The 16133-nt window shown below is 42.4% G+C and overlaps 1 protein-coding gene across 1 annotated transcript in view; it reads right to left on the bottom strand.

Annotated features, from left to right (window-relative positions):
- DCC (DCC netrin 1 receptor) overlaps window positions 1–16133 on the bottom strand; it is a 571119-nt gene that overhangs the window by 19940 nt on the left and 535046 nt on the right. Inside the window, exons 24-26 of the mRNA XM_075020576.1 lie at window positions 10674–10900; window positions 8070–8186; window positions 3941–4105 (exon numbers count right to left, since the gene is read on the bottom strand). Of these exons, the coding sequence (XP_074876677.1) occupies window positions 3941–4105; window positions 8070–8186; window positions 10674–10900 (509 nt within the window). The remainder of the gene's footprint in view (window positions 1–3940; window positions 4106–8069; window positions 8187–10673; window positions 10901–16133) is intronic.

A 16133-nucleotide genomic window follows, 5' to 3' on the forward strand; every position in this document is an offset into this window, starting at 1 on the left:
GCTTTGCTGACGATTCACTTTCTAGAGAAAAGCAAAGGAAGTGAGGGGTTAAGCAGGACCTTACCCACAACTCCAGTACAGCTCTCACCCCACTTCTGTGAGATGTTGCAACCCCGGCTGAACCCAAACCGGACTGTTGAATAAAACCGACCATTTCCACCAAGTCCAGAATGCAGCTTCTATGATAGAAGGGATTTAAGCTTCCCAGCTGGGTGAGCTCACTGCAGAGCTGACTGTTCACAGCCAGAAAGCCAGCTCCAAGAGGAAATGTGCTCGGGAAATATTTGCTTTAGGGCATCTCACTTTAGCAGATCAATGTTAAGTAGAGTTCCCTCTATTCCATAATACTTTTCTATGGCTATCTTAAGCTAGTAACATCATTGTTGTTTTACTGTTCTGGTTTACAGAATTTTCAATCTTTCTTTTTAATACGAGAAAATAAGTTATCTTTATTCTTAAAAAAAACATACTTTCTGAACATCTCCACGTTTTCATCATATGGATTAGGAGGGCAATTATACTGATGAATGGCTCCCTCTAAAAATGGTGCTGTTAGACCAGTTGTAGTCTTTAGGGTTAGCCTGAAGAAAAGTACTCTGCCTCCTGTAAAAGTGTGATCAGGATGGGACCAGAACGCAGTCTGTTTATGCTGACCAGAGTGGGGATGGGGCCACCTCGGTACCTCCCCAGTGGGAGATGCTTTCCTCCAGCTCTCTTCTTTCCCCACGGGAGACCGTGATGGCTCAGCATCTCCAATAGTTGTGGCACAGGAAAAAAAAAAAAAAAAGCATCTTCTTCCTCCTGTAACACATGGCAAACTAGGCATGTCACCACCTTCTCCTACCAGTCTGGATAGAATTGTGATCAGCAGGTGTGACAGAGATCTGGAGGAGCCTGGAGGAGAAGGCAAGCTGCGGGAAGGATTGCTGACCCGATGACAGTCACTTTATTATGGCTCAGAGATGTTTTCTGTCTGGAAAAACCTGATATTTAGCAATTGTATTTTATGCCTGGTAGCATCATCAGCGGTAGTCAAACAAGCAAGACAGCTTATTATTCAAGCTTTAGTTGGGGCCTGACTCTCCTTTCCATTTTTTTTTTTTTAGTTTCCTCTTCAGTAGAACATTTGTCCTAAAGATATGTTGCAGCACTCAAATCTTTGGGTCAATGAAAAAGGCCTTCAGAAACAGAAAAAGGTGTTCAAGCATTGTCTGTACGGCAGGATGCCGAGCAACACCTTTGCTAATGGCGTGGCATATGATTTATTCAGGCTTTGCTACATCTTGATCAATAGGGTGCTCGGTCATGCAGTACCACAGGTAGGCTCTCTCTCCGAGGAATTCTTGCTGGGTATTTCTTTTTGAGACACAGCTGCAATCGGTCAAGTATCAAGTGAATTTTTCACTGAGGGGTAAAACACACAAAAAAAGCATTATGTATTGTCTCTATAGTCTCTTTAACTGCTAGTTGCTCTCAATTGCATGATCATATTAAGAAAATGGCCAAAAAAATAAACAAACTCGAAGCGTTAGAGGAATTCCGTTGACCTATCCCCATTCGGTGCTGCAGCGAGGTGGTCGGTGAGGCAGCGGGAGGTGAGCCGCAAACGAAGCTGCTGCTTTTCAGTCGGACGCGCTGGAGATTGACTGCTCTTCCAGATGGGATGACAGCATCGGCGCTGGCGTTTGCTGAGAAAAGCTTCAGGCGTCGTATAGAAATATACTTTTAGATCCCTTCATCACCCTCTGACTGAAAAGCAACGAACGCTGCCATTACATAAAGCCAGTGAACTGCTTGGCTGGCTGTGACAGTGTCAAGTGTCACTGGAAAACAAACAAACGCTATTTCCACGTCCTTGTCTTCGTTGCCGTGGTGGTGAAAACGTAAGGCACAGCGAAGGAGGAGAATATTTCATTTGGAGGTATTCTCCCCGGGAGCTTTGGAAGCCGATAGCCTTCGCCAGAGAGCACAACTGCAACGGCTGTAACAGGTTGTCGTTGCACACTGTAACGGGCTTAGATAATTTTTTAAATACCACACAGTCTTGATTACCTAGACCTCAATAATCTGAAATAGCCATTATCCAAACAAGGCTATGTCTACTGCTTTTGAATTATTTAATGGGAAATTGCCCAAATTATCTGAAATCGTCACTGCATGAGTTTTTTCGACGCCCATCAGGTCTCGTGAATAATTAAAGCTGTTTTGTATTCAAGCTTCTTGCAGGGAACTTTTGTGTATTAGCAATCTTTAACTCTCAAGCATGCCGCACTTGAAAGACTCGGGCAAACCCACACCTTTCTATACGGACCTTCCTCCAGGAACTGCCACTGGATCCAACAGGACTTCAAAGACGTTCCTCTTTTTGAAAACCTCATCTCCGGACTCCTGCAGGTGTAAATCTAGTGGCTGGTTCAGGCAGAAGCTGAACACACCAGGGATGTGTGATTTTGGGGGTTACGCCTAACGTACCCCTCAGCAATCGTGTCCCAGCCACCGCTTTGGATCTGAGGACGGGAGATGCTCAGGTCCTTCATGAGCAGGTCGAGATGATGGCAGCTGAGCAAACAATTCAGGCTTCAATTCTTTTTCTTCCATTTCCATGATCAGGCAAAGGGTGGTTAATTTTATTTTTATTCCCCAACATCGAATGTATGTCAAGCAAGAAAATGAATCTACTTTGTTTCCGTGCATTGCATTTGTGGTAGGCTTGGTATTAATTTAAGCAGCAGACCAAAACCTGATTACGCCAGCGAGGCCCTTCGGAGGAAATTGCCATCTAGCTTTGAAAGGACCTCAGCAATCACGCTGAAGAGAGGGGGAATGGCATTAGGATGATGACTAGGACACCTGAACCCACCTTTTACCTACAATCCCACCACTGGATTTCAATCACCGGTCCCCAAGGACCTGTCTGAACTGACTAAAGCAACAATCAAATAGGAGGAAAAAAATCAGTCATCTCAGGATGAGTTCCCCGTGGACCAGCAGCACAGACTCTCTGTGATGTGAAAAAAACATACGTGTAACAGATTGACATTCATCTGTCAATAATTCAGACTTGATATGCGGTAGAGTTAAGGGAAAATTATAAGAAAGTATCAGCCCTCCAACTATAATTAATATGCCAGAGCACGCTCGTTAGGCTTGAACAAAGAACAGATGGCTGCCGGCGCGGCAGAGGCTCACAAGGCAGTTGTGAAGGTGAGGCTGGGGGCTCGCGCTGCATGCGTGCGCTTTCCCCGCATCACGGTAAGGTGAGGAATAGTTACGGGAACACACAACCCACAAATTATTACTGCAGAGGAGCAAATGTGAATACAGAGCTCACTTGAGAGATGAGTGATGTGAGATGGGATAACAGTATTCAAGTGTATAAAAGGATCTGCAAAAGGAAGAAGACAAACTGTTCTTTATGCCCGCTCTAACAGAATCAAGAAACAATTGGCTTAAATTTTGGCAAGTTAGATATTAAAGAAAAAGTTTCTAACAGTGAGGGCAGCTAAGCCTGGGAAGACACTGTGTGGAGAGGTCGTGTAAGTGCTATCAGGGATGATTTTAATGAGTGATGATACTAGATTCTGCCTTGGGATGAAGAAGAGCTCCTGAAGACTGCATTTTTCTGGGAATAACCTTATGAATAAAGCAAAGGAAATTGTAAGTACAGTGAAATGACTGACAAACCTGCAGAAAAGACAGGACTGGATTAGACAGGCAGCGACTTTTCACTTTTAGGGTGTTCAGTACAGACTGGAAATTGCAACTGGGCTGCTGCTGGAGAAAAGGCAGCCCACAGCTGGTTGCTGTTACCCGGCCGGACTTATCCTGGCTCCCAAAAAGCACGGCAGCAAGATTTGCATTGGCTACAGCTTATACATCCCAATGACAAAAAGCAACTTATTTCCAAGCACTTTAACAGCAAAGAGCAGAAGAAAACCACTGTACTGACTTCTTCCAGCTCCAAAGGTCCTGTCCACCGAGAGGGTCGGGAACGGCACCGGCCGGAGGGTGAACTGCGGGTGCGGGTATCCGCAAGTCGGGGACGGCAGGATCCCGGGGTACTGGGCACTTTCTAGTGTTGGCACCGGAATGGCACTGACCACAGCTAAAAGGAAAGCAGGAGAGAGAGATTACGTGAGTGCTTTCGGAAAATTAAAAAAAAAAAAAAAAAAAGCCCTTAGAGGGTCAGTAGGGAACCAGAAACAACCACATTTCCAAAGCAAAGTACCCACATCCTCGGTATAAAACATGCCTCTGCCCACAGAAGCCACCTCTGTATACAGAAACATGCCTCTGGTATACATTGGATAATTGCAAGTGCAGTCTGCAATTACTTATCTGTAAAATTAAGTAGCTTTTTGTCTGTGTTCCAGCTATTCAGCCACATTTTGAGGGGTGCTTTATATCCCTTGACAAATAAGCGAGAAGGAATGGAGCAGGCAATTTAAGGGCTTATTTCAGTTGTCTAAGCACACACAGGTCCCCAGTGCCTTTTCTGATGCCTTAGGAGAGCCTGCTGCCCTCAGCCGCTGCTCTGGAGGAGTGTGGCCTCCTGCAACTCCTCCCTCACGTCTCCTTTATTTTCAACAGTCAATGCTTGAAGAGTGGGTGATAATAACGCTATACAAATCATAGCTTTCTCTGTAGCTTTTAGGAAAAACTTGGAAACTCTCATTAAAGTTTTGCCCAGCTAAACAATAAGCAGAGATTTTTGGCTCGTTGCTGATAAGGTTTGGCTTATCTAGCATCTTTCACACGTGAATTATAAACAATGCTGTAAACTTCAAGACAGTCATTACAATTACTTCTAGCTCCTGCAACATCCATTACGCAGAGTGGCGAATTGGGCTACCTGCCCAAGGTCACGCAAGAAGCCGTGAAGGTGCCAAGGTTTTACGAGGGTGTTTTTAAGCACAGGGCTTTCAGCGAGACAAGGCTGCACTTCCAGAGGTGATGGACAAGTGGGGAGATGAAGAAAACTCATGAAGCCATGCTAACCTGGGTGATTTGAGCTTCAGAGTTGTCTGAGTTCAACTCACCCACTCTTAGAAGAGAATTTCTACTATTCAGACATTTCATTTTGTCTGTATAAGACATTTTTATTGACAATATTTATAACATGGCTGCTACAGTGAAAAATATCACTCTTTATTGAATCCTATTAAAGAACAACTTGTTTTTCAAAGTCCATTCCTTCATTTCTTTTGAGGGTGCAGATACCTAGCACTTTAATTTTTAAAATAAGACAGGATTACTATTCATTGCAGTATTCTATTGTAGAGAAGCTGGAGAAAAGATAACATCAAACATTTTCAATAAATCTCTGCAATTTCAAGCAGATATGACAACAAATCTGTTCTGCCATAGCCTGTCAGCAATTGAATTTGCACTTAATATTGATATACTAAGACACTGAAAACAGAAATTCCCTGACCAAATAACGGAGCTACCTAAACACTGTTCTACATTTAAAATGTAGTGTATCACGTAAAAAAGGCAGCACCCGAGAACAGCTCACAGAAATGACAAAGTAGGACAGTTTGAATTGTATTCAAGCACCCCAGAGGCTGTCAAAGCAACTGAGTCGACATGTTCCCATTTCCCTGAAAAAAAGAACTGTTGGGATTTTTTGCAATTTTAGGGAGGGGCACACACAGAAAAAAAACCTCCCCACAAAACATAGCAGAAATCTCTCTCCAAACTGATGTACTCTGTCAGCATTTTATTTTCATCTTCCATAAGTAAAGATTACAAAAACAAAAACAGGGGAATTACAGGTGCAATACTTGAATGTGATACCCTGCAAAGACTTTCTCAATTATTTTTCTCTGTAAATACTCCTCTCCATACAACAGCCTTGGTATTTGTGCCTGCCTGTATTTCAGTAGCATTAGAGCCATCAAAGATATCACTAAAACTTTATCAAATTTATCTGGTTTATGCTCCTTCCACTTCAGTAAGCAAAAGCGCATTATGGAGTATATTTGCTCTCACAGACTGCAAATACTGATTATTGAGATGAGCATGAATACTTCCAGATTTGGTATTTAACAATTAAGAGTATGTGGTTTTTACTTCAGAATTACGATGTTGCTTCTTCAATCTATTTAATCGCTCACTGCTGACAATTTCTTTCAGTATCAAGCAAACAGAGAGAGAAATTAATTAAAGCATCTAATCTGACAAAGCCTCAATTTTACCTTCTGGGGAAAAAAAAGCTATATTCAGCGTAACTCAGCCTGCACAAATGCACAAATAAGACTTTTATAAATCCGAGTTTAATTCTTTGCAAAAAATCATAATATGCTGTCACTGTAGATTAGATTGATACTGTTGAAAATATAAATAAATAGAAAAGAGGACATAATTCCTCAAAATGCATCATTTGACTGAAAAAACTAAATATGTTTAAGAGCACTTTTATCTCTAAGCTGTATGTAGAACAATGTTGACTTGACTTTTACTTAACTACCACTGCTATTGACCCATCGTAATTACAATCGATTTGGTTCTGAGTTTGCTTACACCACTCCAAGTCTATCCCTTTTCTTGGACTGCTGCCCTCCTTCAACCCAGGCCAACCCAGCAGGAATCCCACTGCAAAAAAGGGCAAATTGCCTGATTGCGAGATTAGTGTGGTTACAAGACGGGAATATTTCCCGGGACACGGCCAGGTGGTGTAAGAGCTTTGTCCGCCTCAACCCAGAGATCTTTCTTCCAGATCATAAAGAGGGTGGAGGCTGAAATGTGGTGATATATCCAGCCCAAGGCGTGAAGAACTGGAATTCAATCTCTCCCTGGGCACCTCTGGTTTATCCTCGTAAGGGCTGGGTACTGAGGCTGAGCAGCAGGACCTGAATCGCACACATAACGAACGCAAATTAAGGGAACCAATGCTAGCTCCTCCTAAGTGATTCACTGCACAAAGCCATGGTAGGTTATTCCCTCTCCTCTCCTTCACTCAGTTCCTTCTATTTTTTTTTTTAATATATCATTTATGATGTGCCCTTCCACAAACCTACAAATAGGCACTTACATTTAACTGCCAGAGCTGGAAAGATGAAATGGATTTCTGTCAGTATATGTTCATTTTTCTTAAGTCCGACTACTTACACAGATGTACCAATTCCTATAGATTTTTGATCGGATCTATTTTGTGAGGTCAAAGGTAGAACTTCTAGCTAAAAGCTGAGAGCTACCAAGAGATTGATCACAGGGCTGCTCAGAGGAAAGGTGGAGACCCAAAGCCTCACGCTCCACTGGGGACTTGATCAGTGCCAAACCCTCTCTCCAGTGCCTGCGGGCTCTCACTTAGCCCTTTCCTTTGCTCAGATGTGAAACAAGGTCACTTCAGAAATTTTAATCAGTTCTGCAGGATGGGACAACCTAATGCTCTCCAGCCTCCCTGCCTTCCTTGTGTACTTTGCTGCTTTGAAAAAGATTCACTTCATCTATGAAATTTGTTCAATGATAAACGCTCTGTGGTCACTACAGTTGAACACCTATTAAAAATACCTTTTCTCCTCATTTACTTGGCTTTATAAGAGAGCTGCTCCATATTAAAAATGCATATAGGGGCATGGCCAACTACTACAGACAAAAGAAAATATAGCAGAAACTGCAATAATGTCCAGCTGGTTATAATTATTGCTAGTAACAATATCATCACAATTTACATCTCTGTATTGCAAAGCCTTCTGCTCTGGCAGCTTGAACTCTTACCCCTGTTTTTCAAGTTTTATATTAGGGAGACAGAGGGATTTATCCATTGCTATCCACCTGGTAAAAATAGACACGATGACTCTTTAGGCTTAACCTGGGCTGAGTCTAGCAGAAGTATGATATCTGAATTCTCTCCATAGTTTTTCCACTGATGCGTTGTGAAGCCCTGGCAAACTTCCAGGCCTTTTACGGTTTGGGGTTTTTTTAGATGAAGAAAACATTGCTAATGCTATTTAACTTTATGAGGCATAACTAGATCGTATTTGAAAGATCGTACGAGATCTTCAGACGGGTGAGCACGGCTCGCGGGGTGCAGAAGGGGGTTTGGGGAAGGTCCCGGTACTCACGAGGGTTGTTTGGTTGTGAATCCATGGGGATCATGAGCTTGGCACGGGTGGCTCTGCGGGCAGCAAGCGACCGCTCCAACGTGGACATGCTGCTGCCGACATCTTCTGTCTCAGGCCCTACAGAAAAACAACACAATAGCTCGGCTGAAAATGCTGTAAATGAATGTTTCTCTTCACTTTATATCCAGCAGAAAGACTGATAGGTTTTTTTTAGAATTCTGTGGTTTTAACCGATCATTAAATATCACCACCTGCAAAGAGCTGCACAGACTATTTTGGCTGCCTTCTCTGAATAAAAGAATTGCGTTTTTCTGTAAGAGAATTAAGATAGCATGTCCCCTTTGACTCTGAAATTATTTTGAAAACCCCATGCACTTCATAAAAATGTGACATTTTTCTTGTAACTTCCCTGTTATAAACATACTTTAAAATTAAAGTATCAAGAGCAGAAAAAGGCTGCATAAATTCAGGTACCCACAAAACCTGGCAGCCAAGAACTGGTCTTTGAAATACATCTGAAGGATGAAAATGGCCTTCCTTGTGAGATACCACAAAGTCCTATGTCCTGATTGTCTGGTAATTCACGGTGGCTCTTCCAGCCTGTGCATCTTGTTTTTCCTACAGCAACCATGGCAAATTGAAGATGTGCCTGGATCTTCCCCTTCTTTGGTCCTGGATCACAACTAGCACATCTACCTAAATCAGAGAGCTGAGATACGCTGCCTGATGTCCAATCCAACCCAAAACTGTCTCAGCAGCTATATATATTAAACTCTCTGTTTAGCTACTGAAATATGGATGCTCTAACTTAGTCACATTAGTATAGGATATTTGAAGTATTCAAAGATTCTAGAGAATACACTTGTCAGAAGGAAGGTGTGCTTGGAACTGGATGTTTAGTGGAGTGAATTGCAATGAAATAAAAGCTGTATTTCTCTCTTCATACCTTGTCTCACATGAACCTTATATTTACGTTACTTTTGCTATTTTAATAAATCATGGATTAAACTTGTTTAATACTGTCATACAGGTAAGCTTAATAGCCACTCAGACTATTCATCTCTGATGTACCCAAGTGAAAACATATTCCTTGAAAAAGAAGTAAAAAAAGATTTGCATGAAAAGACTTTTGGTTTTTTTCCAAATCACTCTTCTCTGAATTGCAGGACCAAAATGCCAAGTCTTCTATCGATGGCCATTCAGAGACCTAATTGCTAGTGAAAAGCCAGGGACAATATTACTGAACTGTGTATTACAAGGGAAGAAAGATAACGGCGTTTATTTACGGTCCAAGGCATTTACACATAAAATACCTAGCCCGGCCTTTGTCATTAACTTGCTCATACGCTGTGATGACTTCCTACCATGCACTCGCTCGCAAGCCTATTGCAATCAATGGAGCTCTCCCACTGACCTTTCTGGGCCCTGGATCAGCTCTCCTGATCATCAGCAATAACTGTTTAGGCAAAGGGAACCTTCTGGTTATGTTTTCCCAATGTCTAATATAACAAGGACCTTTGCGTTTAAAACAACAGAAATCATCATCACAATTATCTTCTAAATAGTAAACTATCAGCCCAAAACACAATGTCAGAGAAAGAAAATTCGATCCATTTAGAAAATTGAAAACTGTTCCTTCTTAATTTTTCTTTTCCTGCAAGAACAAGAGCTATGGAAAAGGGATAAAAACAGCAGAGGTATCTGAAAAAGTCACCTTCATTATTTGCAGCCCCAACCGATATTCTGGAATTATTTCACTCTGTCACCTACAAGCAATGTGTTCACGATGAACTCAAGACAAATACGTTTGTGCTTTCAACTTCTGTGCTGTGTTTCGCCCTCCGTCCCCCTCTGTACACACCACCTGCCTCTCCCAAGACTTTCTATTATTATGGTGGAAAAAATGTTATCAGCTAAAGTGAAACCTGGGGTGTGCTGTGTGCACTAAGGTTAAAAAAGGGGGAGAAACCTTGCTGAAACCACATTTTTCTTACAGAATTTCTTTCTTCATATCTCAGTCTCCCTGGCCCAAATTCTGCTCCTGGTGATGCTGCTGACCTTCTTCCTGATCATGTTCTCCCTTTGCTCCATTTTCCATTTCTTTTTTTCCCCCACTTACTTCTCCATGCCCCCTTTTTCCTCCCTGTTTTTCTTAGCACGGTATGCAAATTTAACAACATTTGACTTCCAGTTGAATTCCTGAACTTAAAAAATTAGAATGGTGTAAAAATCAAAACCGATGGCTTTTCCCCTAGTCTGAAACCACTGCAAAAATCATCTAGGAACGTCTCTCCCAGCACCCATAGCAGAGGTGGCAATTCTCCCAGTCTCCTCCTGGATCTTGCCAGGTTTTGCCCTCTGTTGGAGACTCCACGTGCTGGGCTAAGGTCCCTAACCACCAATATCAAATTAATTTAAAGAAAATTTATATGCTGGTGATGGAGAACAAAAAAAAATTGGAGTACATGGAATGGGGTTGGACTAGATGACCTTCAAAGGTCCCTTCCAAGCCAAACCATACTATGACTCTATGATTCCCATTTCCCCAAATCTCCAAGTGAAACCCAAGCAATTCCTGTCTCTCCTGCCCTTGGAGCCCCTCACCGGGCTGCGGGGTGCTCTTGCTGCCCAGCTGTGTTTCCGACTGGCTGTGGCTGACGGGGGTGATATCCTGGCAGCTCTGCATCGGTGAGTCCCTTCCCGCGGTATCCGAGCCCGTCGGCTTCTCGATGTTCTTCATTTCCATCTCCTCATGGTGTATCCACAGATCCGGGGGTCTCAGGTCCTTCTGGCTGCCCTTCCTTTTACCAGCGCTATGGGTTGCACGTTTCCTGCAGCAAAAAAAAAAAAAAAAATCAAAACTGTCACGTAAGAACGTTTTTCCCCTCCATAAGACCAAAAGAGTGATGTCTCCTCATCGGTGTCTTTCTAAGGAACCCCTCTGGTTGTGTCCTTCAAAGGACAGCACTTCTCTTGGTGTGGTCCTATGCTTCCTGCAGTTTGCTCCAGGGGATGGGCCTGGGGCTCAGCAGGGTGGGTCATTTTTTTGCACCCCCAATGTAGAAATTGGGGAAACCCACTCTTCCTGGAAGAGAAGGGAAGCGGCCAGTTTCATCTCAAGAAGAGCAGCACTTGTGGAGCGCCTGCATCTAAAAACAGCGACTGAAAACTGCTGAGCCCACTTCTGCCGAGTTATGTGCATCTTACACCTTCCATAACTGCGTACAGCACAGGTTGTATTTCTTTAAACACACATTAAAGCAGTATTTTTATTACAGAAAAGCTCCGAAATCCAGAGTAGCATTTCCCAGAGCAACAATAACTCTCCTCTCTCCATGCACACATATTACAATACGCTCTCACGCCAGAGGACCACCTCCTCCGGGAGCACACCGTGCCACGAGGGGATGGCGCTGCTCTGCTGCTCTCCGACTTTCACCTCCCCTCCTCTATGCAGGCTATTTATAACAAAATACGCATGTTTTTCTATTCTAAAGAAAAGACACGCTCCTTAAATATGGAGCACAATGTCTAATTTACAGCTGTAGAGGAAGTCTTATCAGAAATCTATCAATTTAAATAACTGAAAGAACAGTTTTTCTGGCTTATTGTTAAGGGGTTTTGCTCAATAATCCAAAAGTACTCTTGCCCCTGGTTTTTTTCCTCAAAGTACTTTGTGAAAGGAAAGTCATATTATTGTCCCAAGTGGAAAAGTAGAAATACTTGTGATATACACAAAGCTTCAGGCAAATATTTTCAAATTCACGTGCACTTTTAGGTAACAAAAAAAGAAAACCTTGATTTCCAGGGGCACTGTGTGCTCTCAGGCACACAGTACCCCCGTTGTACGCTCACCTGAAGGGAAGGCTCTTTCCCGAATCCATGGAAAGCAATGCAAAACCTCTCACTGGCATCCCTAGGACTCATGCTGTGTGTGTTATTTGTGTAGGTGTGCTCAGAGAACTGCCCTTCCCATCACACGCTGCAGGCAGTATTGTGGAAGGTGACATGGGGTTATTTTACCAGAAAAAAGCTTGAGGAAATTTTAAACTTAAAGAATCTCCAATTGTTTGAATTGATTTCTGTTCTTTGCTAAAGTTTCTCAGCCTCGTCTAGAAAGCAAGAGATGAGAGTTACAACTACGTGCGTCACCAAACATTTTGCTTTCAAGAGAAGGAACAAACATTCCTTATAATTTAAAATGTCACCAAGGGCACAGCCCTGTCTCATCCCTGGAAGCTGATGGCAATGACATTTTACTTCAGCAGAAATATCCCAGTCCTCAAACTGCCACCCTTAAAGGCAGAAATTGTTCTAAGCCCTTTGACTGGTTGGTACCCCAAAACCTCTTCAAGGGTCAAAAGATTAATTTTTAAAAGTGATCAGGAAAGTTAGCGGTGGAGGCGAGGTTGGGGTTGTTCAGAGGTTTTTGTTTATAGCCCACAAGAAATGAGAGTGTTGGCTTCTGGTCATAATGACTTCCTACGTTTAGTCTGTAACTTGTTAATTGCCAAAACTTAATAATTGAAAATGGTAATATTTCAAGGAACAGGAATAAAGAACATGGAATAAAGGCAGTTCTTTAATACCTTCTTGTACAGACCCTAATACCATCCTGATTAACACCTACAAGAATAATTATGAGCACTTTCATTCAAACCTTAACGTATGACCCGCCTAAAGGTAAAAAGCAAAGTTGTTTTTTCTGTCTCATTCAAAAAAAGACCATAATTTTGGTTCTAAACAAGGAATTACTTTCTTCGCTTCAGAATACAGCAGCTTGTTTGTCACTTTCCATTGAAAATAATTCATTTCTCCAGGCCTGAGCTAGGCAAGAGAAATTTCAGCCCCAAAGTAATTTTATACACAACTCAAAATAGGTGGTTATAATGAATGTGTCATTCCAACCACAAGTACAAAACCGCTACAGCAATGATATCATTTAAAAATATATGCAATGATCTAGCTTGGTTTGCATTGTTTTTTCTCACAAATTATTGATGTTCTGACAGCCCATGAGTAGCAAATTGAATCAGAGCCAGGAGTGCATACAAGAAGGTCATCAATAACAAACGAAAATAAATCTTTCCCTGGAATGTTTTGTTTTTGCAATGCAGAAGTTGAGATTCAGCTTCTGAAAATGCATCTACTCTCATTTTCAGGGGGAGGCAGGATCTTTGCTGCACCAGGCAAGTACATTTTATCTATAGAAGACAGTCATAAAAGCTTCAGCATCAGCTTCAAACCTCAGCTGCAGCAATGGAAACCGATGCTTCGGAAGTTCATGTTGAGATTTACAGCGGGATTCAAATTTAGTCCATTACCCATTTTATAACTGGAGCAGGGGTTAGGAAGACAAGAGTTTGGAATTGAAAAAATGATCTCAGATGGCAGCGTTTCTGTTGTTGTTCAATTGTTTTACAACATGAAATGCATCCAGCTTGCATACCATAATGATATATATTTTTTTCCTAAGGATGGATATAAAAACAGAATTCAGCTCTGCCCCTAAAATATATATTATGGTCATGCAGTCTTGAATAATGACAGCAGAACTTAAGCTGTACTTTCAAAATAAATAAACTCTCTGGAGAGGACACTCTTCACTCTTTCGCATTGTCTGCTTCTACCCTTTCCAGCACACCACCGCCTGGGCAGTGACTTCAGCCATTATACAGCACACCCATAAAGCTCCTAACAACATACACATGCTACATAGGATAATTTTTCAAATACTCCAGAGTGAGATTACTCTTCATTGCCTTCATTTTACAGTTACATCACCCCAGAGAAAACATTTAAGGTTATAACAACTCAGCCTAGTTTCTTTTTTTAACAACAATTGAAGATGTCTCTATCTGAAGATCTCAGAAATAAACTGTTCTCCTGGGCGAAACAAGTTTTTGCTTGTAAAAAAACCATGGGTAACCATCCAGTCCCAGGCTGTCTTTTCTGACGGAGCAGGGACAGTTTCGAGGCAGGACACAAGCAACGGCCCCATAAGCCGTAACCCCCACCTGCACAAATCCTGAGCCTCCTGCACTGCTGTTTGCAAAGCACTTTGAAGATACTCAACAATAAATGCAAATATTATTTCACCTTAATTATCCTTCCAATGCACGAGTTATTATTTTGTATTTTCTGCTCTTTACTCTTAACCTGGCAGAAATGTGCACTTTGCCTTTTGGGCTATATTAAAGGAAATTCAACTGGTGTAGAGGTCCTGTCCAAAAAACAACAAAAAAAGAGAAGAGTACAAAACCATTCTTCCTCCAGAAAATCTCCCCCAGTGTTTACAGACAAGAAAATATTTCATGTTGGCCTCTTTATTTCCTGCCAGCCATCCCGAAAAGCTGAAACCAGTACGTGCCTCTCCGATCATCTGGCTTCACGGGGCTCTCCCCCACGGTAAGATCCAGCCTCACACCATCGTAGAAGAGATGGGGCAGAGGCCGCCGCTAACGAGCTTCCCCGGCGTGGAGGACACACAGAAAACCAGGAGCATCTCCAGGGAACGCAGCAGTGAAATACGGAGGCTCTTTAGCGGCTGCCAACTCATTCCCCGTTAGTTCGAGTTTGATTACGCTTTGGTTAATGCCTCCCCCGAGCCTTCCCAAATGTATACTGACACATCCCTATTACTTATATGGGACTTAAACTAGTCTTAGCTCATTTTTTGCAGCCTCTTTTTACACTGCTCCCCCACCCAGCATACTAATTGCTCGGGCACTTGTTCAAGACCATGCTTCATTTTTAATGGCTTAAATCTGCACTGTTTACCTGCCAGGCTCGGACTACGTGTCCACCCTCACCTTTTCTCCTGTGGAAATCATAACCTCGTGTTACTAGTCCATAGGCTAATTGTTCTGGCACGCTACAAATTTTCGTTACGCCTCGAAGCCTTAAAAAAATTCCTGGAAGAAGCAAGTCCTGCAGTGTATGCTGTACAAAGTGGTATATTCCCTTATTTTCAGATTCATGTTCTCTAAGCTTAAGCTCTGAACTGACCTGAAGGACGGAGCTGATGGGTGACCCCATCGCCCACCCTCCCTGGCACCACATCAGCCGACGCTGCCAGCGCAGGACGGCGAGCATCGCGGGCTGCGGAGACGTAATTATGGTGAGGGTATGAATCTCAATTACTGCAGGAGCCATACGTTCCCCTTATGCACAACTGGGTAAGTTATTGCACCTGAATCTTTACTCACATTTTTCTCCCCTATTTTTTTTACTGGTGTCAAATTGTCACAGGGTTTGTATGGCTGATATTTCATTCTGCCCTAGATGGCAGAGACAGAAAATACCTACTAAGCCACCTAGGTCAGTACCAGGTTGTTCTGTATAATATGCTTTATTGTGCTTTGTTCAGCCAAGTTTTAATTAACTTAAGAAATATGACTTTCCTCCACTGAAGGCTTACAGGAGATTATTCCATCACCTGCAAGTTTTTGCTCTGGGGAAGGACACATGCATTATCCAACAAGACTTGGCCTTTACCCTCACTGCAGTCCTTTTGTTCAGCAGTTCATCGGTGATTTTAAACTAAGAACCAGCTGCCAATAAAAGCCTGAATCTAAACTCTTTGTGTCATAGTGTGCATCTCTCCAGGCAGGTCAGAAACAAAGTCATTCCCACCAACAACTTCTGTTTTGAGGAAATTCAGGATTTTTCCTGTTGTGCTAAACTTAATCTGTTGTTTAATTTTTATTGCCCTGTTTTTTCCCACTTTCAGTGCAGAAATGGTTCATCTGGGGCAACTTGGGTGAGATTCACTTGCCCGTAGTATAGACATTTAGAAGTTAAACAGCAAATCCAAATCCACCAGCTCCACATTTTTTTAATCACTGGACAGCAATAAGCATCTTCAGATGGCAAGTCTCCCTATGTCTAAGGCTAAGATGAATGATTCTTTGAACGTTCCTGTTCCTCCCCAGTGGCTACAGAGGAGGTCAAGGTTGATTAATTCAAACTTGGATATTTAAATTTTAGACTCCTAGTTCTGGACAGATGAATCTGTTTCTCTCTCTTGTAATTCCCTTTTCCCTGTTAGAAACTTAAGAGAGC

Source organism: Buteo buteo, chromosome Z (assembly GCF_964188355.1).
Source record: "Buteo buteo chromosome Z, bButBut1.hap1.1, whole genome shotgun sequence".
In the NCBI taxonomy this organism is placed as follows: Eukaryota; Metazoa; Chordata; class Aves; order Accipitriformes; family Accipitridae; genus Buteo; species Buteo buteo.